At 38.0% G+C, this 25,688-nt stretch overlaps 2 protein-coding genes across 2 annotated transcripts in view; both read right to left on the bottom strand.

Moving 5' to 3' along the window:
• Window positions 1–3,773: 3,773 nt before the first annotated feature.
• LOC140165537 (uncharacterized) lies at window positions 3,774–22,205 on the bottom strand. The gene is made up of 8 exons (XM_072188822.1): window positions 22,127–22,205; window positions 13,936–14,159; window positions 10,066–10,239; window positions 8,085–8,772; window positions 7,168–7,439; window positions 6,407–6,542; window positions 5,511–5,650; window positions 3,774–5,153 (listed from the first exon to the last, which is right to left on the bottom strand). Exons 1-8 carry the CDS (start codon window positions 22,203–22,205, stop codon window positions 4,968–4,970), a joined length of 1,899 nt encoding a protein of 632 aa, XP_072044923.1. The 3' UTR covers window positions 3,774–4,967.
• A 3,378-nt stretch (window positions 22,206–25,583) lies between these two features.
• LOC140166378 (uncharacterized) overlaps window positions 25,584–25,688 on the bottom strand; it is a 12,622-nt gene continuing 12,517 nt past the window's right edge. The window contains exon 7 of the mRNA XM_072189829.1: window positions 25,584–25,688. This exon is cut by the window's right edge and continues 1,188 nt beyond it. The gene's annotated coding sequence lies outside the window, so the exon portion shown is untranslated.

Raw genomic sequence — 25,688 nt, 5'->3', positions numbered from 1 at the left:
TGCAATATTTATTGCTATCTTCTGAAGATAGCTGATATTATACACATTACTAAAATGTCTAAAATTTTGATGAATTTGTGGTTGATCTAGTTTAGCAAATCGATTATTGTTCTTCACACAGAAAAATAAATGTCGAATTACTCTGGATCCGAATGCCCGAGTACTATAGAGAGTCCTCCGGGGGGGCACTGCCATAGTGTCCACCTTGTAATGGCACTGCCATTACAAGGTGGACACCATGCTCATGTATGGACTTTCAAAATGGACCCTAAACAAGTAATTATCCTTCGATTTCAGAATACCCTAAACAAGTATTTTGTCATGTTTTCCACACCCTAAACAAGTATTTTCAAATCAAGTCTGAAATCACACCCTTTTCAAGTAAGCCTTGCATAAGATTTTCTTAGCAATTATATAGGCCCTATTGGCCTCTAACAAAACATTTGCTCACATCAAAATAATTGAGTAATGAAACTGTGAAAAATTGTCAACTATCACTATCATGCATTTTATTTCACTGTAATCGTTAAGATATCTAACTGTACACGTCAATAAATGCTTTATATACCCTTTACACGCATCCAAGCTGTTGTAAAAGTAGACTCTTTTTTCCCGATTTTGGCAATTTTGACACCCTTTGCACTGTACGCGCGTACATCGCCCGTCCGTGAAAAACTACCATTTTTACGCGTTTTTGTACATGAGCATAGTGTCCACCTTGTAATGGCAGTGGCCCCCCGGGAGAGTCCTGATTCAGCCATAGAGAGTCCGTTCGGCTCTAGATAACTTCTCCAGTTTTTTGAGTACATAAAAGTGTCAAGTATGTATTTGAGAGAGTCAAGATAACTCTTGGGGGGGTGTCAAAGTGACTTTACTACGGAGTCAAATTTATGCAGATATCAAGAGGGGTCAATACAAAGTACAGAGGAGAGTGTGACACACTTATGTGAATATTATCTGAAGGGCTCGGATAGTGACGTTTTCACCTATTTTTGTTAGACATAAGAGCACAATCAGACATACACTTTAAGAATATATCATTAAATTTATAAAATTTACTTCGAGGACTGTTATATATCAAATGTGAAAAATATCAAATTTTAATAATTTGTCATAAAATTTGTATTATATCGTGAATTTCATAAAATGAAAATTATTTGATATCAGAAAGACATTCTTCGTATTCAGAATGCAATTCGATAGGTCTGATGTGCTCTCATGTCCCACAAAAAATGCTGTCGAAACGCTCCAAACGCTCATTACAGTTCCCTTAATAAAAGCTAATAAAGTAAAAATAAATTTACTAGACTTAAAATTCTACAACGGTTTACCTGGGGTTCGAACCCACAATCTATGGATTCATAGTCTAATGCCTACACCACTATGCTATGAGTCATTGTGCCAGAAAGGTGTTTGTTTATCATACTTATTGATTATAAAGTGCATACACATAATATACTATTATATTAGTATAATAAATAATCACCCTAACCAACCCTAAACGCTAACCCTAAACCCTCCTAACCCTAACCCTAACCCTAACCTGACCCTAACCCTAATGCCTTTCCTATGGGTTATAACATGATTATAGCATTTTGCGTCCCGTTATGGTTGTAGAAAAAAAATCATCCGGGCACCTTGAGTTGTGAAAATGGACAATTAGCCTCCTCTGTATTTACATTTATTTCAATGATGGTGATGGTATTGGAGGCAGTATTTTATTTGACATACTATAATAATTATAGCGAGAACACGCTCAGAGCGGGTAGGACATGGTTGGACAACTTTATTCCAGACTCTGCATCTGAGCTATATATCGTAGTCATAACAGAATTTACACGGATTTCAAGTAGTTGAATTAAGTTATTAAAATACAGACCCATTAGTCTTCTCTCACATCTGTACAAAATTTTCACAAAAGTTCTTCAAAATACAAAGAACTGGATGAACATCAACCACGAGAGTAGGCGGGTTTTAGAGAAGGTTTCTCGACCATGGACCACCTACTTGCAATAAATCAACTCATAGAAAAGTCAAACGAATACAAACTTGACCTATGATTGGATTCATTGATTACGAGAAAGCATTTGATTCCGTAGAACATCAGGATCGCTTCCAAGCACTGAGCGAAATAGGTATAAATGAAGGGTATGTTTGTATTCTGGAGGATATATACACAGATGCAACATCTCGAATCCATCTGGATAGTGACGTTTCTGAAATTGTTAAGATATCCAGAGGAGTTAGACAAGGAGATACGTTGTCATCAAAGATATTCACAACATCTATGGAGGCTATCTTCAAAAAACTACCTTTGGATGAAAGAGGAATCAATGTTTATGGAGAAAAATTAACAGACCTCCGATTTGCAGATGACGTTGCCCTTACTACCTCAACAGTGAAGGACATGGAAATAGAGATAGATAGATAATAATCTTTATTCAGGGTATTTCATTCGGTTTACAAAAACTGGGATGAGACCCTGATAATATAATTACATAATACAAGATTTTAAGTTCAAGAGATAATTTACACAATACAAAAGAAAATCAAAATTGAAAAATGTTTACATGTACATGTACATACTGTAGGTAATATTTACAAATCAAGATGATAAAATGTAGTTTATATAACTAGCGGTCACCCGTCTTTCGCGGTCAGAGTCTTCCGCGTTTGGTAAATTTTGTATATTTTGTGTACATGTAAATGTTTTATTTAATGTGATTAAAGGTATGAGAGGAGATTATCATTTAGAACTTAGAAGTATAATATTTAGTATCTTTTCCATATAAATCAATGGCTTGAAATTGCAATTAGATCATGATCGAAGCAAGTCTTCTTGCCACCATATCATATCCACTGTGAGAAGTCTTGCCCCTGTGGGATGCTGGCGGCTCTGATATTTAAGATTTTTATGCATTTGTTTCTACAGTACTTTTGAGCCCATTTTGGACAAATTTGTTGTACCTTTTAGCTCATTTTTTATAATTTTCATCCAAGTTTGTCCCCCACCTTGAAATGTACCTTGCTGCCCCCGCCTCATGCAAAAGTCCTGGCTACATCACTGAGCAGATGAACACAATTTTATTCACATCCCTCTTGGCCCCCTGTGGCCTGCTGGGTGATCTGATATTTTAGATTTCTATGCATTTGTTGTACTTTTTATTTGTTAGCCCATTTTGGATATATTTGTCGTACTCTTACCACTGTGCAGCTGTGTTTTTCTTAACCATGATCTGTTCATATTGGAAGTCTCAGTGAAATTGTTCAAAAGTCACCCATTTGGGTTACCAACAAGTTTGGCAACCCTGATTAATTTGTCCTTCAAAAGTTTCACTTACAAACTAATTCAATAAATAAACACTCTACTGTTGACTATAGGTTCTCCATAAAAACACAGAATACATGCTAATGTTGATAAATTAGTTGAATAAACAATAGATGTTAATTGAGTTTCTACTGTGTCATGTAATAGTTGAGACTACAGGCATACTTCTACTGTGTCATGTAATAGTTGAGACTACAGGCATAATATCCTCACACCACAGGCTATGTCACCATTAGTGTATTGTGTTGGCGTGAAAAGTTTTAGGATGCAGGTGCTCTGGTAGTGGCTTTGAAACTAATTAACATAATTTGACACCCTTAACGTAAACAAAAACAAAATTGGACGTTTTATTGGGGTGCGGACAACTTAACTCTACGCAACGCAAAAATCCGTTTTCCGAAATAATGTAAAACGTAGAAGTTTTTAGCCTTACCAAGTCGCCAAACTCAGTAATTTATTATAGATTTATTATTATAGATAAGACATGAATTTTAACAAACAGGTAGTGATAATTTAGTACTAACAGAGGTGGAAAGGTGTGAATTAAATGCTTATCTTTGATTTTAACATATTCACATTCATTGATGTAAGATTACTGCGAACATCAGAAGACAGTCTGTTCCACACTGAGGCACCTCTGTAAGAAAAAGTTCGTTTCCCTGAATTGTTATTCCAAGAAGTGCATTACAAGATTGACTTCTGGTACATGAATTGAAGAAGTAAAAATAAATTGCCATGAGAGGTAAGTAAGAAGGAGCATCATGATGAAGACATTTAAAAACAGTTACAAGAAGCTATTTATCCCATCTTTCATTTAATCTGTCACAGGAAATACTGTAGTGTTCATCATATCAGAAATGGGTTTTCTAATGTCGGCAGACAAAAGAACACGAGCAAGTTTATTTTGAAGAATTTGGAGAGAATTACAATGGTCAGAAATGCAGTTTGAACAAACAGGACTGCAATAATCAAAATGTGGGAAGACCAATGCATTGGCAAGTAAATTTAATGTGACTGGAGGAAGATAGAACTTAACTTTGCGAATGACACCAATACGTTTAGAAATAACAGAAGAAATATAATTGATATGTTCATTCCAAGTTAAGATTGGATCAAACATGACCCCAAAATACTTAAATTTATCAACCTTTTCGAAAGACTCATTACCATAGATAAGTGAAATGTCATCAAAATTTTTCAAAGTATGATTTGTTCCAAAAAGCATATACTTGGTTTTCTTAATGTTAAGAGTAAGCTTGTTGATTCCATACCATCGAGCAATTTTTAACAAGCTATCATTCATCTGAGACTGAAGAGCATATGGGTCAGATGATTTGAAAAGCAAAGATGTATCATCAGCATACATAACACATTTACAATCAATACATTCAGGAAGAGAATTAACATAAATTATAAACAACAGTGGACCTAAGATCGAACCCGGTGGAATGCCGATGTTTACATTCTTAAAATCAGAGAGTGTAGAGTTAACATTGACTGATTGTATTCTTAATATATAGCTACCACTTTAAGTACGACCTAAACCAATTTAAAGTATTACCAGTGACACCATAGCTATGAAGCTTTTGAAGAAGAATTCTATATTTTACTATAATATTTTCGTTCATGTATATTAGTCCTACTCGGCACTCGGTTGTTTCCTACGTTTTTCAGCCGGCTCGATAGGTTCAACCGATTCTCCATTCTTTCTCTCCTTCTGGTTTTCGTAAGCTGGTTTAGACCAGGAACCACAACGTGGGAAGTCTTCCGGTATTGGAGGCAGATCTGATGTCTCACCTACTTGCAGGACGATTGCCATGCCATCCTGATGAGAACAATTAAATGATAGACAAAAGGAAAACATTAATTAACACGAAGGCACCATGATGCCTTTTCTATCCAAAATGGTGACAAGACGCGCGCATGCACACAGAATCGTATTTTGGACAATTATTATTAGTCCGACATTTTTGCGTGTGTGTTTCTGTTGATACAAACGGCGCGTTTTCCTCTCTACCCATACGAGTTTCAGCTCAGATTGGTAATGTTTGAAGATTTCTTCTCCAACATTGCCGCGTTTTACCATGGAATTCCATGGTTTTACGCAACTGCAGATCTTAGACGTAAAAATCTAGAGATGGGACCTAACGTTTTAAAAAATATTTAAAGCGTGATAACTTACCATAAGATGGAAGATGTCATGGCAGTGGAACAACCACTGTCCAGGGTTGTCAGCCAGAAACCGAAAGATGTAGTAGGAGCCACTCTCCACTGAAATGGTGTCTTTCAGCACAGCATTGTCAAGTTTCCTCGTAATATTACCTGGAGAGAGGATGCATCATAATACTTAAGTGACCGGGGGTAGAGATGATGATGACAAAAATAAATATTTACCTTGTTGATCCAAATCGATCTCATCTTCAACAGTAGTTCCTCTTGAAAGTTTGCCGACACTCACTACTCGGGCAGAATGCTCATGAATATGCATAGGATGTGCGGAGCTTACCTTGTTGATCCAAGTCGATCACATCTTCAACAGTGGTTCCTGTTGGAAGTTTACCGACACCCACTACGCGGGCAGAATGCTCATGAATATGCATAGGATGGGCGGAGCTTACCTTGTTGATCCAAGTCGATCACATCTTCAACAGTGGTTGCTGTTGGAAGCGTACCGACACCCACTGCTCGGGCAGAATGCTCATCATGAATATGCATAGGATGGGCGGAGCTTACCTTGCTGATCCAAGGCAATCACATCTTCAACAGTGGTTCCTCTTGGAAGTTTGCCGACACCCACTACTTGGGCAGAATGCCCATGAATAGGCATAAGATGGGTGGAGCTCACCTTGTTGATCCAAGTCGATCACATCTTTAATAGTGGTTCATGTTGGAAGTTTGCCGACACTCACTGCTCGGGCAGAAGCTCATGAATATGCATATGATCATTGATGATGGGTGGTACTTACCATGTTGATCCATGTCGATCACATCTTCGACAGTGGTTCCTCTTGGAAGTTTGCCGACACCCACTACTCGGGCAGAATGCTCATGAATATGCATAGGATGGGTGGAGCTTACCTTGTTGATCCAATTCGATCACATCTTCAACAGTGGTTCCTCTTGGAAGTTTGCCGACACCTACTACTCGGAGAGAATAGCCATGAATATGCATAGGATGGGTGGAGCGTTCGCTAACCAACACCACTTCAACTACCTGAAGATGAAAAAAAAATCTGTTTTAGAATCGTGTGTCTAATTATTTTTACAAATTAGATCTATATTTTTCTTCTGCATTTTGTTTCCTTATCTAACCTCAGTGTCCAGATGTTCTCCAATGATACCTTTACGGCAATGTGCATGAAAACAATATGCAATTGCCATGATTAAATGGCATAAATCTCGATGTGATTATTGACTTTAGCAAAGCCTCTTCTATGATAAACCATGCCTTGAATTAACAAATCGAGTTCAGAGTGAAAAGGTACCATATTATTATGGGGTACAAAACTGGGCGTACTCTTGAGATTTCGGTTGATGTTTTTCCTGTCCATCGACATGATTTCATGTCAAAGTTTTTTAAAAATCTCCAACAGGAATCGAACCCAGAACCTCTTAAACCAAAGTCAAAGACGCAAACCACTTTGCCCTAGAAATTTGCTCTATAATTAAAAAGATTGAATTGATACTACAGTTTTAAAAGTAGATAAATTATTAGTTCGAGAACCACTCTATTTTGCAATGTTCACAGGTAGCACACAATAATATATAATCCATGTTTTTTCTCTCTTTTTTCTATCTTACCTGGCCAAGGCCAACTTTGGCTATCTGTATGCAGTTACAGTATTCGCTGGAACACTTCTCCTCTCAGCAAGATTTACACCGGCGGAGCAAAATTCCTTAGTATTGATGTCCTCCATTTGGGTAAGCAGTGGAGATGGCGGAAATTTGAAACTTACGAAGTTGACATGGAAGAAACCTTCTGTGGCTTCCGATAGTGGTGGATTTGGGTAATCCTCGGAGTCAAACATATGGCTGCCAGGAAGTCTAGCTGAACCAAGTTCAAAATAGAATTGTTGATCTGGTGTGCTTTGTAACTTTTCATCGGTAGCATCTGCAGGGTAAAAATAAGAGAATAAGATCGATTAAAAAATCTTGAACCTTTATATTTCTTAATGAAGTAATTATTACCGGCAGGCAACCTCAGGAGTTTGCAGCAAGCTAGCAGCTACCAAAAAGAGTTAACATAATTTTACGCGCTTTCCCGGACAATATATTATTAATTCCACAACTTCTGGGCGCTGTGTGTAATAACAGTATAACATCTTAGAACGTGTGGCATTTTCGCAAAAAAAATGCACAACTAGAATTATAATTAACACAGATGAATTTGAAGCCAAAAAAGCTATTATGAGCTAAGGGCCGAAATCAAAACTCGACCACCAGTTGACCGGCGGTTGAACTGCGTTCCCTTGTTTAGAACAACAGAAACCGGCTCCAACCTATTCATCCCTAAATAGACTACCAAAATACTTCACTCGCTGCAAAATTTGAAATAAGTGAAAAAGTATGAGAAATCATATAAAACCTGGTACTGTATCGCGGTGACTTCACAAACAGGTCTGTGAATTCAGAAAAGACTGTGGATTCACAACGCCCCCAACTAAAACAGGGAGCGTTGGGCATTGTAAATGCAAGCTCAAAAAGATCACGTGAATGAGAGTGAGTTTTGATTATAGGCGCCATATAGTTTCATTACCTGTGGAGTCAATCTGCAGCAGAGTGATTCCATTAGGGGTTTCGAGGGCCGCAGGATTCAAGATGAGGCCGCCTTCAGGTGATGCTCGATCCCCAGGGTCCTCTTGCGGTGCGCCTTCGTAGCGAAGAATGGCAAGTTCTTCCTGGAGACCATTTCGGCAGAAGAACCCACGGGATACCTGAACACGAAACCAGTAGTTACCGACATCTTGATCGGCTGTCAACACAAAGTCAAATCTTTCTCCGGAACCCACCCCGATACGATCTACGGAAATATTTTGTATTGGAGCGCCATCAGCTGCAATTACAGTAAGGTTATGGTTATCTATACTGACTTCCAAATGGCAAGCGTTATTTCCGATGACCCGGAAACGATACCGTTTATCCGGTTGGACACGGAATATTTCTCGAGGGGTATACACTATTTCATCACTGTCTTCGCGTTCGAAGCTTTCAAATCGTCCTTTGGCGTTAATCGTTAATGAATTTCCGGTAGTTGCACCTATCGGACTAGCGGGTAGATTTGACCAAGCTTGTATAATGGCCACATGCTCCGGAAGGTCAAAGTCGTAAAGGTCACTGTTGGGGTCACGATTTGGAGCTTGCTTAATGATGAAAGCACCAAAAGCGCCATCAGCTCGTTGCCAATTGGAGTGTGAGTGCCACCATTGAGTACCGGCAGGAGATGCCTATAAGAAATTGAGACAGATGACGAAAATAAACGAAAATATTGCGAAAACTCAATAAAAACGACCCCTTACATAATATACCCGGGGGCACTCATATACCATCACGTATTGTCATCCTTGAGCAGGTCTTCAAACGGTGTGCACAGTTAAATGTGGCATCCTAAACGCTGACCTAGATGGTGCGAAAATACCAACCCTAATCACCGTTAGTGGTAATTAGTCCTTCAAGAAGAACATCGGTTGGGGGAGGGTTAGGGGGCTTAACCTCAGCCGATAGTCATTCTTGAAGGACTAGTGGTATCACCATTGGTGAGTACAGCATCCCTGGTGGTATCCTACGTTATTGATTCACTGTCCTTGCATGTACATTGTATTCGCTTGTTTCAGGATATTGAATGTTCAACAAAACCCCTTGTTATTTCATGTGCTACAGAGTTACCATACTCTAACGTTATAAAGTATGTTGATTTTGGTCAAAACGTTTTAATAACATTTAAATATCGGATTGTATAAAGGTCGTGGAAACGTTTTTAAAACGTTTAAAAACACTACAACTTTTTTCATATGTTGTTAAAATGTTATTGTAAAATATGGCAAAAATGTGTTTGAATGTTATTAAAGGAAGTCTCCGGCAATCACAACATTATGCCTTATATGTTAGAAAAATAATTATCAAGCACGAATCACATGGTTTTATTTAAAACAAACTCATATTGACCACAAAAACGAATAAAAACAGTCGTCTCTCAACACGCGATATTCAAACTTCCCGCCCGAAATTGTCTAGAGCAATGACGTCATGGTTATTTCTGCTCAAATGTCGCCAGCCTTCATTGTATTACTGGGACGTCATTGCACTAGACAATTTCGTCGCCCGGGAATTTTGAATATCGCGTGTTGAGATACGGCTGTTTTTGTTGTTGTTTTTATGGTCAATATGTGTTTAAAATAAAACCATGTGATTCGTTCCTAACATTATTATAAGGTATAATGTTGTGATTGCCGGAGACTTAATAACGTTTTATACCTTTATATATCCTTTATATAGCCCGGCATATAATTTTTTGTAAAACGTTTTGTGTTTTCTGGGTTCGAATCGTGAATAGATTATCTAAAACAAAAAAGGGGACCGTTCGTTCTGATATCTGCACTCAATCCTAGGTTTCAGGATCGTGCGGTAAAATGTGCATGTAAAGCCCGAGCGACAATACTTAAAATTGTGGTACAGCATGAGAAAAAGGAAGAAAGAATAACCCGCCTTCCATTCGCCATGCCATTGGTTTTACTACATACCTTAAAATTGTAGGTAAAACTTGACTGCGGTGAAATAGGACATTGAGTTATCATTGTTGCACCATCCATGTATGGAGTGCCACGCTGATGTATGGCATGCCAATGAATGGAAACACCTTCAGAGTTCCCAAGACGATTCCAAACCTTGACTTGGACGTTATCACCCTCGCAAACCTGTGAAAGATAAATGATATGTTTTAAAGTGTTGTCACAACCCGATTTGAATATGGGGCAGTGGAGGCTATATACAGCAGGCTAGGTAAGTTAACTGTGTCTCAGAAATGTATTACAGCCTTAGTCAGTTAGTGGTGTCAGAGGCTTGAATTAGTTAGTCCTTTCTCGTTACTCAAAAGGCTAGCGCTAGAGAAAACTAATTTATCAGCCAAAAGGATAGTCGAGACGCAAACTTTACAAAATGGCATTTCTTAAAGAAGTTTATATTAGAATTGGTGTAAGTTATGCCAGCTTTGGGGGGTAAATCTCCCCCAATATTTTGCCAGGGGGATGGTCCATACAATAATGTTGACGCCTGTATGTGGGTTTCTCACCAAATTAACCTTATTTTTGACCATTTTAGCCCCAAAAGTGCGAATTTATGCCACTTTTGCATCATATTTCATCAGTTTAGCATCAAAATGGCAAAATTTTTCTCGGTCCTGGATACACCATTCTTCAAGAATTTTTTCAAACACCATCCCCAAAGACTGTGCAATGGAGGGGGGGGGGGGGTCATGTAATGTACAGGGTGTCCCATAAAAAACGACCCAAACAAATGTGATATTTTCAAACGTGTTTTCACTAATCATTCATACATAATATGAAAGCCACCATTTATAGCATTAGCAAAAAGCCAGAGCTTGGATTTTCAAATAATTTTTGAAGATATGATCTCGGATGTCAAATGGTTGCATGACAAATTCAGCATTTTATGCTGACTTCAGATTGCACCGTACTGGTTGATAATTGCCCAAGCACAATGGAGTTTTTGGAGTCATATTTGTCCAAATAGTTTTTCCACACTCTTGTTTGTTTGTTTGTTTTTATCAAAAGCGAGATATTTTCTGAGCATTTCAAAAATGATGATAACAATTCGGCAGGTTTTACGGTTATTGATTTATAGGAAAAAGTCTAAAATGTAAATTCTTTATAATTATTTTTACAAATAACTCGATAACTGTATTATCAAAATTTAATGCCATTTTGGATATTCTTAAACAAATCCTATTCAATACTTTTTTTTGGTGAAAACGAAAAGATCGGTCCACGGATGGACGCACATTATGCGCTGACACGAAAATGGCAAAATTGGTCCTTAACCAAATAGCATATTCGATTCCTGAAAAATATTAAACTTTGGACATTACTTATTTCTGTAGACGGGGAAAATTCAAGAACAGGGTGCATCAGAAATGATTCATTCTTCTAAATCAGGTCAAAGATTAACCTATAATTTTGAACAATTCAAAAACAACTAGGTCAATTTTTTGTTTGTTTGATTGTTTTTTTACTTTGTTTTGATTTAGTACCTGATCAAGTTAATAAAAGTTAGATATTGATGGATGTAGCGACCTATTGTGAAAACAATTTCACAGAATACTGGTGGGGTATTAGAGAGAGAGAGTGGGCCAGTCTGGTGGTGTTTTAGAGCTAGTGAGTGTCTGGTGGAGTATAAGAGAGAGTGATGGCTGGGTGGGGTATTAGAGAGAGTTTGGGTCAGCCAGGTGGTGTTTTAGAGCGAGTGAGTGTCTGGTGGAGTATAAGAGAGAGTGATGGCTGAGTGGGGTATTAGAGAGAGTTTGGGTCAGCTAGGTAGTGTTTTAGAGCGAGTGAGTGTCTGGTGGAGTATAAGAGAGGGTGAGGGTCTGGTGGGGTATTAGAGAGAGTGTGGTCCAGTCTGGTGGTGTTTTAGAGAGATTGATGGTCTGATGAGGTATAAGAGAGAGTGAAGGCTTGGTAGGGTATTAGAGAGAGAGTATAGGTCAGCCTGGTGGTGTTTTAGAGAGAGTGAGTGTATAGTGTAGTATAAGAGAGAGTGGGGTCTTGTGGGCATTAGAGAGAGTATGGGTCAGCCTGTTGGTGTTTTAGAGCGAGTGAGTGTCTGGTGGAGTATAAGAGAGAGTGAGGGTCTGATGGGGTATTAGAGAGAGTGTGGTCCAGTCTGGTGGCGTTTTAGAGAGAGTGATGGTCTGGTGGAGTATAAGAGAGAGTGAGGGTCTGGTGGGGGTATAAGAGAGAGTGTGGGCCAGTCTGGTGGTGTTTTAGAGCGAGTGAGTGTCTGGTGGAGTATAAGAGAGCGTGAGGGTCTGGTGGGGTATTAGAGAGAGTGTGGTCCAGTCTGGTGGTGTTTTAGAGAGATTGATGGTCTGATGGGGTATAAATGAGAGTGAAGGCTTGGTAGGGTATTAGAGAGAGTGTGGGCCAGTCTAGTAATATGGGCATTACGTGACGTGTATATCAAATGAAAGTTTATAACAAGGGGTTTCACATGGTGCTCACCAAGTTTTAGTTTGTGAATAGGGGAAGGAGGTTAGGTGTGGTCACGGGCATAGATATTCGTGTTTGGTCAAACACAACTGTGGTTTCTGGTTGTTTTTGTATTGTTTTGTTTGTTTCTCTTTCCCTGTTATTAAAGGTTTCACTTTTTGACACATATTTTTTATGAAGCTATGTATTGAATACTATCTTTTGAATTTTCATTGAAGGGGTCTGGTGGATATGCCATTACTTGTACACATGTTTTTCTCCCACCACCAGATCTAAGTACAGGGAATAAAAAAAAAAAGTATCGAGGGTTGAGAGCCAGAAAACTTCAACTCACAATCACATGCTCCCACAAAATGAGCATTAAATAGAAGATACATTCCATTAAGGGAATACTACACCCCTAGCCAATTTTGTGCCTATTTTGCATTTTTCTCAAAAATTATACCACATTGGTGACAAGTAAGATATGTATATTATAGGGGCAAGGACTGCAACTCTGTACTGAAATTTCAGCAACTCAAAGCAAGTATAGTTATTGATTTATTGATCAAATATTGGTTTTCCCTCATTTTTGACTGTAACTCCACAACTGTTGTCTGTGCTGAAATAAAATTTCCAGTGCAGTAGTTGTAGTCCTTGCCCCTATAATACATATCTCACCTGTCCCCAATGCGCTATAATTTTTGAGAAAAATGTAAAAATAGGCACAAAATTGGGCAGGGGTGTAGTACCCCCTTAATCATGACACAATTTAATAGAAAACAAAAGACATTGTGGAAGAAATATTGATTTTTAAAGACCAAAGCAAGAACCCAACTTTATGCACATTTTGTGAGAGTTGGTCATAGTGAGTTACGGCTTAATTCTGGTTCTAATTTCCAGGAGATTATTGACGCTTCGATGCGGATGATTTGTGTATCTGTAACGTGTGTGGGATGTTCTTCTGATCATGTATGAGTGGTGAGTGAATGCAAAATTTTCCAAAATAAACAAATTAGAAAAGTAAACGAAACAATTGCAAAATTCTGTTGGGCTTTTTACTATTACTTGCTCAAGGATTCTCAATAGGCGTCCCGCGTGTCAGATCCGACCCTTTCTTCCATGATCCGACCAAGTGTGGTTAGCCAGCCCTTGAACAGATCCGAAATGGACAGTATAAAACATAGCAAAACAAGGTGCAATTTGGCTCTCAAACACAGATATTTGAAACGAGTTTGGCCCTCCGTGACCCGAGAGTAAACAGAGAAATCCTGAGCTGCATTAGCTAAAATCTGAAATTAAAGACATTCTGTCACACCACCAACAATAACAGTGCTAACGTAGTCTTTCCTGTCTCAGAATTACCAATAAGAACGAACATAGGCCTACTGTTTTAGTAATTATTACCTGAATCTGAGGACCAGGCAGCTGTCTGTTCACTACGATAATTGGACGCTCAACTCCATTAGCGGGAATGCATCCAGGACGATCACAGTCGGTCATGTTGAAGGGACAGTCAAAGCAGGCAGCTGACATTGACTCCTGCCATTCCACGGTAAACACATAGCGACAGGTCTTGGGCTCTGGTGGCCACTTACACTCACGGTAACATTCGTGGTTATACACATCAGCTGGTGATTAGAGCAGACGAATTTGAAAGTTGTTATTCTTATGCTTCAAAATTTAGGGGGACGTGTCGCCCACCTTTAAAAAGGACCCATTTTGGTTCTTTTCGGTCACTTTTTGACAATTCTGGCAGATTGAACAGATTTCATGAGTTCCCGAGATCCTGAGTTGATTTAATTTTTATATTTTTACTATTTCTTTATTTCAAACTGGCTAAGTCAGGAACACAAGAAGTCGGGATTCGTGATCACAAGATTCTGACTTCCTGAGTTACAAAGCGAACCGCATGGCCCTTAGTTACTTCCGTATGGTCGAAGTTTGGAAAGTTATACTGTAGCTTGATGATTGGTCGAATGGGGCTTGGTCAAAATGCTTGCAATATTTTCAAACTTTGAGATATGTCGATGACAAATTGTTACATATATGTTAGTCTTCACGGATATGAACAGATGAAGAATGAACATAAAATTATTAACTTGATTTTTTTAATGAAATTGTACAGGTTATACTTTCATACTCTATAAGTTTCACAATTAAGCGTTTTTATGCATCGATTTGTATAATATAAAAATATAAAAGGTATCGGCATGGAGAACATTTCTGATTCAGATTTCAGATTTAAAATTAATCTTATAGATTTGAATTTTCAATCTTAAAGAATTAATTTTAAATCTTATACCTGATTGGTCCCTAGTTACAATCCCTTGGGATTTACTTTTAATCCTTGGATTTTAAAGTGCAGGTAGTGTGAATTTCAAATGAGGTTACCTGAATGGGTAAATCCATTTAAAATACAACCCCCTGTGTGGGAGTTAAGGTCATGTTTTCTATAGGGAGTGTGAAGTAACAAAAAAGCATTTTAAAAATATGATTTAAATTTCAAATTTCAAGTTTAGACCTTCCAGAATAGAAGTCGATACTCCGAGTTTCACCGTCCGTGGTTTCACTCCTAAAGGCGATCGTCAGACGACACGATGGAGAAAATCTGGCTGGACAACCATCTCCTTGGAACATGTGGAATGGAAGAATTAACATTCCATGGTGTCAACAGCCAAACTATTCCAGAGTCGGCCTGTACTATCATAGATAATCAGGGAGTGCTCAACTGCATCCAGGAGCGTAATGACAACATAGTTAGGGAGTGTTCATAAATACTTTGGTGGTGGTGGTGGGTGGGGGGGCGGTTGGAAAATATTGTGGGGGAGGGGGAATCAAAAAAATTTTGGGTCCAAAAAAGGGGGATCAAAACAATTGAGGGTAAAATTCCGGGGTAAATTGTACGAGAAGGCATGTACATTCCGGAGCGCGCATGAATGTTAAGTATTCAATTTTGTAATCTCAAGCTACAAATCAACAAAATGTGCGCACTGTACAATTTGGGTGTAACACTATGACTCCAATGAGTAATAACTTCAAACGGTATTTTTAGCTAATGAGTTTAGCTTCAATATGGCAAATTTTTTTTGCTCGCGTCGCGCCTCATTTGTACCATAAACTTATTTAATCGGCAAACGGTGCTGGATTCACTGGACTTCAAGAAATTTTCTCCAACCCCAATGTCAAAAAGAAATCTATGCCACTGTTAATGATGTATATTTTTGGGTTTTTTTAGGACATGAAGGGGGAGGGGATCAAAAACATTTTAGACCATAAAAGGGGGGATCAAAAAAAATTCACCCTTTTTAGGGGGGATCAAATTTTTTTTGACGTCCGAGGTTCCAACTTTTCCAACCCCCCCCCCAAAGTATTAATGAACACTCCCTTAGACTACCTTTTGAATAGGGAGCTCAATCCCAAGATTTTTTTTGGAAATTTTATACGCTCTCCCTTCCTGGAATTGAGCTCTCTATTCAAAAGGTAGTCATTACCGTAAACATGGCGCACCTGGGCTCCGTTACCTTGGGGGTAAACTTTATGTACGAATAGAGAGCTCCCTCCTCTAAAAATGTTATTTATATTTATATTTATATTTAGGCCTATACTATGTTCGATCCTGTGCCATTTTTCTGTTGATATCGCTGTAGCCTGATGTTAGTGATGTTGATAGTTTTTTTATAGATTTAAATTATAGACCAGGATGATTTACTTTGATATTTACTTCAAAATATAAATCAGGTAATGTTTAAACTTCCTTGGTTGCACTTGTTGAGAGTTCAAACACCGTTGTTCAAAACCATGCAAGCGGAAGTGGATTTATATAATGAATACCCACAGGAATTCGTTTAAAAATAAACAAAGCCAATATTTTAAGTAATGACTTTCGTTATTAGCATTAACATTACGAATCGTGCATGATAATGAACTTTTACGACGGTACAAAGCACTATATTTAACAATTAACCAATGTAATCCTGGCATGCAATGCGCAATAGATCACAATACATCATGATAAAGAAATCAAATGCATATTAACTTGGAGACATAAAACTGCATGCGACTTTATGGATGACAGAGAAAGGAATTTAAGCTTTTCAAACCAAACAAATAAAAATCTTATACGCTGCGGTAAAGGCTCATTCATTCAGTGATTTCAACGACGGTGTACAAAAATTGTAAAAATATTGCCGAGTATTCATTCATTCATTCATTCATTCATTCATTCATTCCTTCCTTCCTTCCTTTCTTTCTTTCTTCCTTCCTTCCTTCCTTCCTTCCTTCCTTCCTTCCTTCCTTCCTTCATTCATTCATTCTTTCTTTCTTTCATTCATAAAATTCATTCAGTTATTCATTCATTCATTCATTCATTCATTCATTCATTCATTCATTCATTCATTCTTATTACAGTGTTATTAACATTTTTCGAAAGGTGACCGTATAGGTCAAATTACATGATAAATTTTCAGAGATAAAAACAACAAACATGCATAATTTTTTAAGATTGCCATTATATAACACACATTATGATATAAACATATATTTACAGACACTAATATTGCACTTTTAAAATAGAATTATATAAAAAAAGAAGAAAAAAAACATTGTGTAATACACTTCAAAATGGGAATTAAACAAGAAGAGTATCCATGATTAATTTGATTAATTTGATTAATTGATAAAGAAATAAATCTACTCTTCCTTGACTCATGATAGTGAATTTCAATCATTTTGTATTGTGATATGCATTACTCCAGTGCTTGAGTCTTCACTTTCCTGTTGTGTATATAATCAGCTAATAATATACATTTGTAAATGTAAAGGCATATATCATATTTTCCCTGAAGTAACATTTGTGATAAGTCAATTTTATAGCCAGTATAATAAACATCTCAAAAAGTAACTAAACCCCCTTAAATAATGGTCATTACTCAAAAAGGGGCTACGGTATTGTACTACAAATATATGTAAAATGCGTTGGAAGCAGAATTTATTTCTGCGGATTTTGACACCTCATTTGATACGATAGCCCAGAAAACAATAAAACACCTATCAATTTAATGTAGTGAGGTCCAGATTTGAAAGTTGCACTTACATACAAATTTTAACAATACAAAAACAATCAGATATCATTACACAGATTTCCTTCCATTACACTGAATACAAAATCAATACAATTTACTGCAACTTTGAAATCTTGGGTTACGTTGATTTAAATGTACGCTGTGACGTCAATATTTAGTCAATTGCTACAAATGAGGTGTCAAAATGTGCACAAATAAAATTTGTGAATAATGTTCATTATTTAAGTGAGGTTAGTTACTTTCTTTGAGATGTTTATAATATAGTCCTACTGTAAGAATCCAGGTGGATCTAGGGCAGGTACATGGCTGTGGGTCAAAGTATTCTGAGCAAAGGCAGACTATAAATTATAGTCATGATAGTAGTTAGACCCTCCCTCGGGTCCATGGAGAACGACTGGTAATGTAGATTAACGGCATAGCATTAAAAATCAACCCAATACATGGACCCTCCCAGTCTGTAAGCAATTTGCCTTCCAGCTCCCACAAAATGCTGGGAGTTCACTTTTACGGATTTGGAGTCACGCAATCTTTCTATATACCACGTCCATGTTTTCACTACATTAACGTTTGTGTAAGCGACTAAACAACGATATTGTATCCGACCAATCAACGCAGCTAAGGGGCGCGGGGATATTTGAAAAGGCTTCCCTAGCTAAATAATGTGCAAACATTTGCAAACCGCACGCGATAATATACGCAATATGGACAATAGGCCTAAGTCCGAGTCGAGTGGTTGCCTTTTATTATTGCGCGTACCATGGGTCTATCAGACGCGTGCCACTTGAGCTCAATACCTCTCAGTTGTTGACAAGTGTCCCATCCGATCTTGCGTCACATCCCGCGGCATAGCTTTGTGCTACCATATTTGAATTGAAACTGGGGCGGGGCTTTCGTAATTGACATCGGAAACAACGTGCTTCGTTGAACGAATATTTGGAAGGGAGATCTCTAACAGATTGGACCAGTCTCGGAATCAGCGTTCAATGGACTTTCGCGTTCACTTATAATACGAGTATATTTCTATATTGCTGCATGGTTGACTGTAGTAGGTGTAATTAGTGGCGTCGATTTGTGGATGAAGAGGAATGGGTTTTGGCATTGAAGAAAATAAGGGGGGGTTACAGGACTTTGGCATTTTTTTCATAGGGCATTATGAAATTATTTATTGTTACATTATCCAGAGATGGAACCGAACCGAGACTGGGGGCCAGTCTAGATAGTAGTTTATAAATTTAGCCGAATCTCTGCAAGGCAAAGTTACAAAATTCAAATGCAAAAAATGTTTGTTGTCTTTGGGTACGAGAGTGTTGTATTACTGTTATTGGTTTGGGTCACATCCCAAGATCCAATAACATTAGCACAGAAAAAGGTCAATGAACTGAGAACTTGGCCATTGTGATGCCACACAGCAAGACCAATGAGATGTCTTGTTACATACTTAACAGGGGTGAAATGTCTCTGCTACATCTCCTAGCCTCCATGCACTTTCATTACTATTAAGCCGAGCAACTATTTGACAACCTAGTGTACAAGATACAGCATTTAGCTCTCAGTACCAGTATCTTTCTCAGACATAATTATAATTCATGCTTCTAGCAAGTTTTACAAACAGACGATATGCTAAGAACTGGTATTGGGTGTTTTGATCAATGTGGGCTAATATGTTCCTGCGGAACAAAAGATGGGGATTGCACGGCCACTGTGCATGCAGGATACAAGGAGAATTAAAAATAAAACAATACTTCTTTAGCAAGTTCACAAAGTAGGGCATGGTAAGTTTTGGAAGCGGGCGGGAAGTCCTGACGCAGCTGGGTGAATTTATGAGCATTGCGAAGGGTGTGACCTAGACTGGATCCTTCAGTCTTTCAACAACTACGCACGGTCATCGGGTTGTGCTGTTGGTGAATAAGGCAACGTGAAGGATTGTGGGTAAATAAAAGGCGCCGCCATTAGAGGCCAGAAGGATTCAGGCTAGGTGTGACCACTCGTGCGACCATGAGCTCCGTGTCTGGATCACAGATCCTGGAAATATTTTCTTTCCAGGATCTGTGGCTGGATGAAGGAGTAGGAGGCGATCTTTGGTGAGTCGGCAACCTTCGACAATGATATTCTCTTCTTTAAGAATGAACTTTTGCAAAACATCAAAGTGTTATTTTTCAATAATGTTTTGATTTTAAATCATGAAAATGAAATTCTACAAAGTAGAGATTTTACAATTTCATGCAAAATGTACGATTTTGTCTTTAAGGCGGATCGGAACCTCCAGGCCATAATTTTCCAGTTCTGGTAATTTTGCTTAAATAATACAGTTTATTTATGTAGGGAAATAGGCCTACATTGATCTGTTATAGGAAATGAGTCATGGAAGGCACTGGTTCCATTTAAAATTACCACGTATATTCATATGTATTGCAGTTATTGACAAATAATAGACCAAAAAATGTTCGCTACTTCCACTTCCCAGAAAAAGTCGTGCACATGGGATAAAGATAAGGCCAAGTAAAAATAAAAATATGTTTCTCGTCCGGGTTTTTTCAAATTAGGAGGATGAGGGGCTTTTAATTTTCTATTTTTATTGGAAAACGACACTAAATACCTGTATTTGGCACCATATTTTGGGTAATCGACATACAGATTGATATCTGAGAAAAAGGAGGAGGCCCTTTTCATTTTATTGTTTTTATAGATATGTCCCTCTAGTGATCACAAAACTCTTCTTAAATGATGTATTATGCATTTACAACGCTGTAAAATAAGTTTCAACTTCTGAAACATCTTTTTCAACAAGTTATAACTGAAAGTTTATAAAATAAAAAGAACATTGAAAAAAAAAAAAAAAAGGAGGAGGGCACGGACGAGAAACATGTATTTTTTTACTCGGCCTAAAGCCCATTACAGTGAGCTGTTTTACTATGCCATTTTAGAGCGTTTTATTTACAAGGTATACCCCGTGAATACGTGGCATAAATCCCTTTCATTTTGACATTGGGGGGATGGGGTTGGAAAAATTCTTGAAGTATAGTGAATTCAGCACCTTTTGTCGACCAAATAAGTTTATGGCATAAATGCGCTCAAAGCGCGCGAAATTTTTTGTCATTTGAAGCTAAAATTATGAAATATGGTGCAAAAGTGAAATATATGTGCGCAAAACACGCAAAAATTTGCAATTTGGGGGCTAAAATGACCAAATATGAGGTTAATTTGGTCAGAAACCCACATACAGGCGTCAACATTGGGGGGATGATTGTATGGACCATCCCCCTGGCAAAATATTCGGGGATTTATCCCCAGCATCTCCAGGATCGACGTCTATGCAGACGAGTCCACATCACCGTTAATAAAGGGGAGATATTCCAGGCAAATACAGGCTGAGTCAAAAAGAAGTAAACCCATGTTTGAGGGGCTGTTACTCGAGATCTGTAAGGAAAATGAAAATACCACTGGAAAGAGCAAATTCTACACGTCTAAATAAAAAAAGAATTGTTGCAATTGCTTACAGCAAACTCAAGTTATACTCATTTGAATACCACGACCCATTTTTGTAGCTGCACACGGTTTCACTTCCCAAGTAGGAGCCTACATATTATATTGATTGGTAACGCGCGATATTCAAATGCAAATAAAGTTCTGTGGCAGGTGTGGTTTCGATCAATAATTACTACATGTTAAAGGGCTCTTTTCAATATGAATTTTACCTCATTGCACTACATTATAATAAAGCGGGCCAAATGACAACATATGGCACCACAATTTACCGCACGGGAGCGCACGTTTCTCCCGACGAAGTATCATGAAACTAAGAGTCGCACTGAAGTTCAGCGTCTTTTTCGTCTCCAATTTCCTACAGCTAACCGGGTTTCATGTAATGGAGTAGTATATTTGTAGCAGTAAGAACGTGAACAAGCTCAATGTGCATGGGACACTAAGGAACAGACAGCAGGAAGCTTCAGACAGACCACGAACGGCTAGATCACAAGTGGACATTGCTAGAGTTAGACATGCGTTACAGCAAGACCAAAGATCAGCTCAATTATTTACCCAACATTCCCCAATCAAGCTTCTGCTGGATCGTTCGTAAAGACTTGAATTGGTATCCCTACAAACTATAGTACCGTCATGGACTTTGTTGTTGAATATTAATTAAAAGCAAAAGTTGTCTTTTCAACAATAAATCCTGTTAGCACTTTGCTGATTCGTCGAAATTGAAATGGATGGAAATCAATCAACCGTGTGCAGCTACAAAAATGGGTGGTTGTATTCAAATGAGTATAACTTCCCTGTATAACTTTTAGTTTGCTGTGAGCAATTGCAACACTTCTTTTTTATTAGACTGTAGAATTTGCTCTTTCCAGTGCATGGTATTTTTATTGCAGATCTCGAGTTACAGTCCCTCAAACATGAGTTTACTTCTTTTTGACTCAGCCTGTAAGTTTGGGTATGGTGTATTGTAGAGGCGCACTTGGATATAATTATGGTATGAAAAACAACATTATAAAACAATGAAATGAACCTACCTGCTGGCTTAAAACAGTCGACTTCTGAAAGTGAAATGACTAACATCACCCAGAAAAGAATAGCTAATTGGCCTGCCATGTTGATGAGAGGGAAAAGGTCTTTGCAAACTTTAAGCCTTCTCTTCAAAATTTGACGATGAATTCGGTTATCCCCGTAAACTGGCCCTCCAAATAAGAGAACGAGATTCAAAATTGAAGTTGATTGTCCCTTTCACTATTAACTGAGGCAAACTTCAATATTGACCGACGCTGTGCAATCGGAACTATAGCTATGACGATATATCAATGTTTGCAGGCTATATTATAACAATTTTCTGCCACTTTGGCGTTGAAATCTCTTTAAAGGTTAATTCACAATAGCCACAAAAGCAAGTCAAAGCGGATTCACAAACAGAAAAGAAACACAACAAAACAAATTCAAAGAAGTGAAAAAAAAATATCACAGAATATAAAAAGTGCAATACGCATGCGCGTGGATTGCGTATTAAGAGGTGAACCGTTTTCGCAGGACGAAAACAGTCGCAACTCAAAAAATCAAAATAAAAAAACCAACTTATTTTAGGGCCTACATTTTCAAACACAGAATTAACATATTGTAAATTAGATAGTGTCATTTCAGTCAGTAATGTTGTGTTGCCGAGTCCCACGACACAATGGTCTATGCTGAAACACACTTTGGTCAGCAGCATGAGAATAGGAAAAAAAATATATATTGGGACTACTTTTATTTCCAAACCTACCGGCGTCCCTGGGATTGTTACGGGGATTATCATGATTATTGCAGATAATAGAAATCGAAAGGACAACAATTTATACGTTCCGTAACTATTTGGGAAAAACCCTTACTTTTTTTTTTTTTGTCCAGGTTATTGGAATTGGAATTTTCTAAAGAATTTTTCTATATTATCCATCCGGATTATTCATACAAAACTACAAAGAAGAAGAAGAAAAAAAACCTCGTGTGAAATAGTAGTAACTTTTTTCTCATGATTTGTAATATAAAGAGAATTGGTCATTGTTCATTGAAATGAAGCTACATGTAGTATAATGAACAACATAGGCCCCCCCCTCAGTGTGCTTTTTCATTTAATGACATAAAATCTGAAAAATATTGTAAGTATCACTTGAGGTTTTGACTTTTAAAACCTACATTTTGGTCAAAGATCGTCCTTGGATAGGTCGTTTTCAATAGCTTTACCACATTCGCCTTGCTATATGATATAATTGCGTTATCTGTTGACGTAATGAAAATAAAAGTGTTTTTAGGGGGAAGTGTTAGCTTTCGTTCGATATTTAAAATAAAAGGGAACACTCGAGGTTTTGACAAAAACCAATCACAGATGCCTATTTTCCACTAGTCACCAGCTAGAAGCTCACACAGCTCTTATGATGCTATACACTCAACCGTGTAGTGTAAACAAAGACTGTGTAGAGACAATTCACTGCTTGCTTAGAAGCTCTTGAACGAAATTGTGTGCTCAGGTGTATCGAGGTGGAAACTGTGCATAGATGCGTTTACAAGAGAATCGTTTTGTAGCCAAACCTTTCCATATGCTAATTCAGTTGGAGATTATATTTTTGTACAGTTTCCATTAATAATTGAGGGGCTCATTGCACAGCGTCATCATCCCTATATCTTCGTGTCAAAAATTGCCGTGATAGTACGGCGAATTCTCTCGTTTTCAATAGCTATAACGCATGGCGATTTTGTTCGAGATAGGCCGAGCGACTCAGGCTAAGCATAGTACGACTATCATATGAGATACCATCAAGTTCTATTCTACACATTATTACGATTTGCGCATGCTCTAGTATCCCATATGGTGTTGCTATTACAAGGAAATTCTATTTGTTTTCAGGTAAAACACAGGTTTAAGTTGTTTTTAATACACTAACTTGAAATTAAATACACTATTTAGCGGCCATTGCTGTTTGCTCTGGATACATTTTTACTGCATATTTGGCGTAACAATTTTTAAATCGTAAGTTAAAATTGTGATATATTTAATTTTGAGAATTACAGTTATAGCCCATTCACCTAAGATCCAGGTGCGGCTTGTATAGAATATTCGATCGCACGTGTATTATCACAATGCATATGTAAACTTTCTTTATCTATGTCAATAATAGAATATTGATTTCACCAACGGAGTTGGAGCTGTATGAAAAAATATTTATAATATAGGGTGTTGACACTGTGCATTGACTCAAACTAAGTATTAATGGACAACGGAAATGGACGCAGCGACAAAGCGCCCCCAAAAGTCGAACTTTATTTTGTCCTTACAAGTCAAAATATAGTCTGACGTTTTTGCGGGCGTTTTTCCTTTGCATTATCGATCCACTGCGACCTTCGATTGTTTCCGCTCAAATGATAACCGTTAATTGGGGCTTTGTTTGTCTTGCAGCAAAAGGCGCTGCTGGAAATTGTACTCGCTGTGGAAAACGGAAATACAAATACTCCGCTGCGTTTGTCGCAACGTCATAACACCCGCAATACATCCACAGCATCTTCCGTTGCCGACGACGTCCATAAAGCAAACAAAGCCCCGCCCCTGTCAAAGCTGATCATTTGAGTGGAGGAACAATGGAGAACGCGACGTCTGATGCAGCTGCACCTCAGATTATATTTTTGTTTTAAAGTCAAAATATAGTCGGAGGCCTTGCGGGCATGTTGACGACTAATTTTCCGTTGTTCCCAGAAGAAATGAATACCTGAGTGGAAGAAGGGCCCAAATCCAACGTTTTATAGACAGAATGTTTTCATCTTCATGGAACCTTTAATACATGGCCATACATACATTCAAAATTATATATGTTATTTTTTTTCCATGGCAACGGTACAGGTCTGAATACGAAATTGGGTAATTATCCATTAATTGCACAAGTAGAAGCATGTAATATGTTAGCATGAAAGTTTATTGTAGTGAAAAGCAGATTTCATGGAAGAACAAAAATTCCTCTTTAACCCAATATTTGTGGGAGAAGGGTCCAACTCCATGGAGTTGGGCCTATCTTCCATAAAAACCATGATTAAGTGTACATGGAAGACTATTTAAAGAGTGGATTTTGGCTCATCTTTCACACACAAGGAAGAACAGTCTGCTGGTAATAGCATACGGACAGCCAAAAACGCGACGTCTGACGCAACGGGAATGCCCACAATAACGTCGGATTATATTGTGATATTTAAGGCCAATATTAGTACGAGGTTTTGGCGGGAGTTTGGCCATGTTGTCAGACGTCGCGTTTTCTGTTGTCTGCTGCGATTAATATTAATCAGGTAGGATCAGGCCCTTGTAACCCCTATCCCAGCGCAATACAAGAAGGTGGGGACAGAGTAAACGTACCTGTGTCAATTAGTGACGTCATTACACAGGGTTATTCTTAATATTTGAACGATACTGCCACTGCAATAGCCTAATATATTTATTTATTTATTTATTCGGACAAACCCAAAAACCCAAAAAACCACCACCGCCAACAACAAAAACCAATGTATTGATATCAAGACTTCACTAGTATGACGTCACTATCCTCAGATCGTACGTGACACTTGTTT

Source organism: Amphiura filiformis, chromosome 12 (genome assembly GCF_039555335.1).
Source record: "Amphiura filiformis chromosome 12, Afil_fr2py, whole genome shotgun sequence".
Classification (NCBI taxonomy): domain Eukaryota; kingdom Metazoa; phylum Echinodermata; class Ophiuroidea; order Amphilepidida; family Amphiuridae; genus Amphiura; species Amphiura filiformis.
The sequence above is the reverse complement of the archived record's forward strand: the minus strand, read 5'-3'. Positions and strand labels throughout refer to the sequence as shown.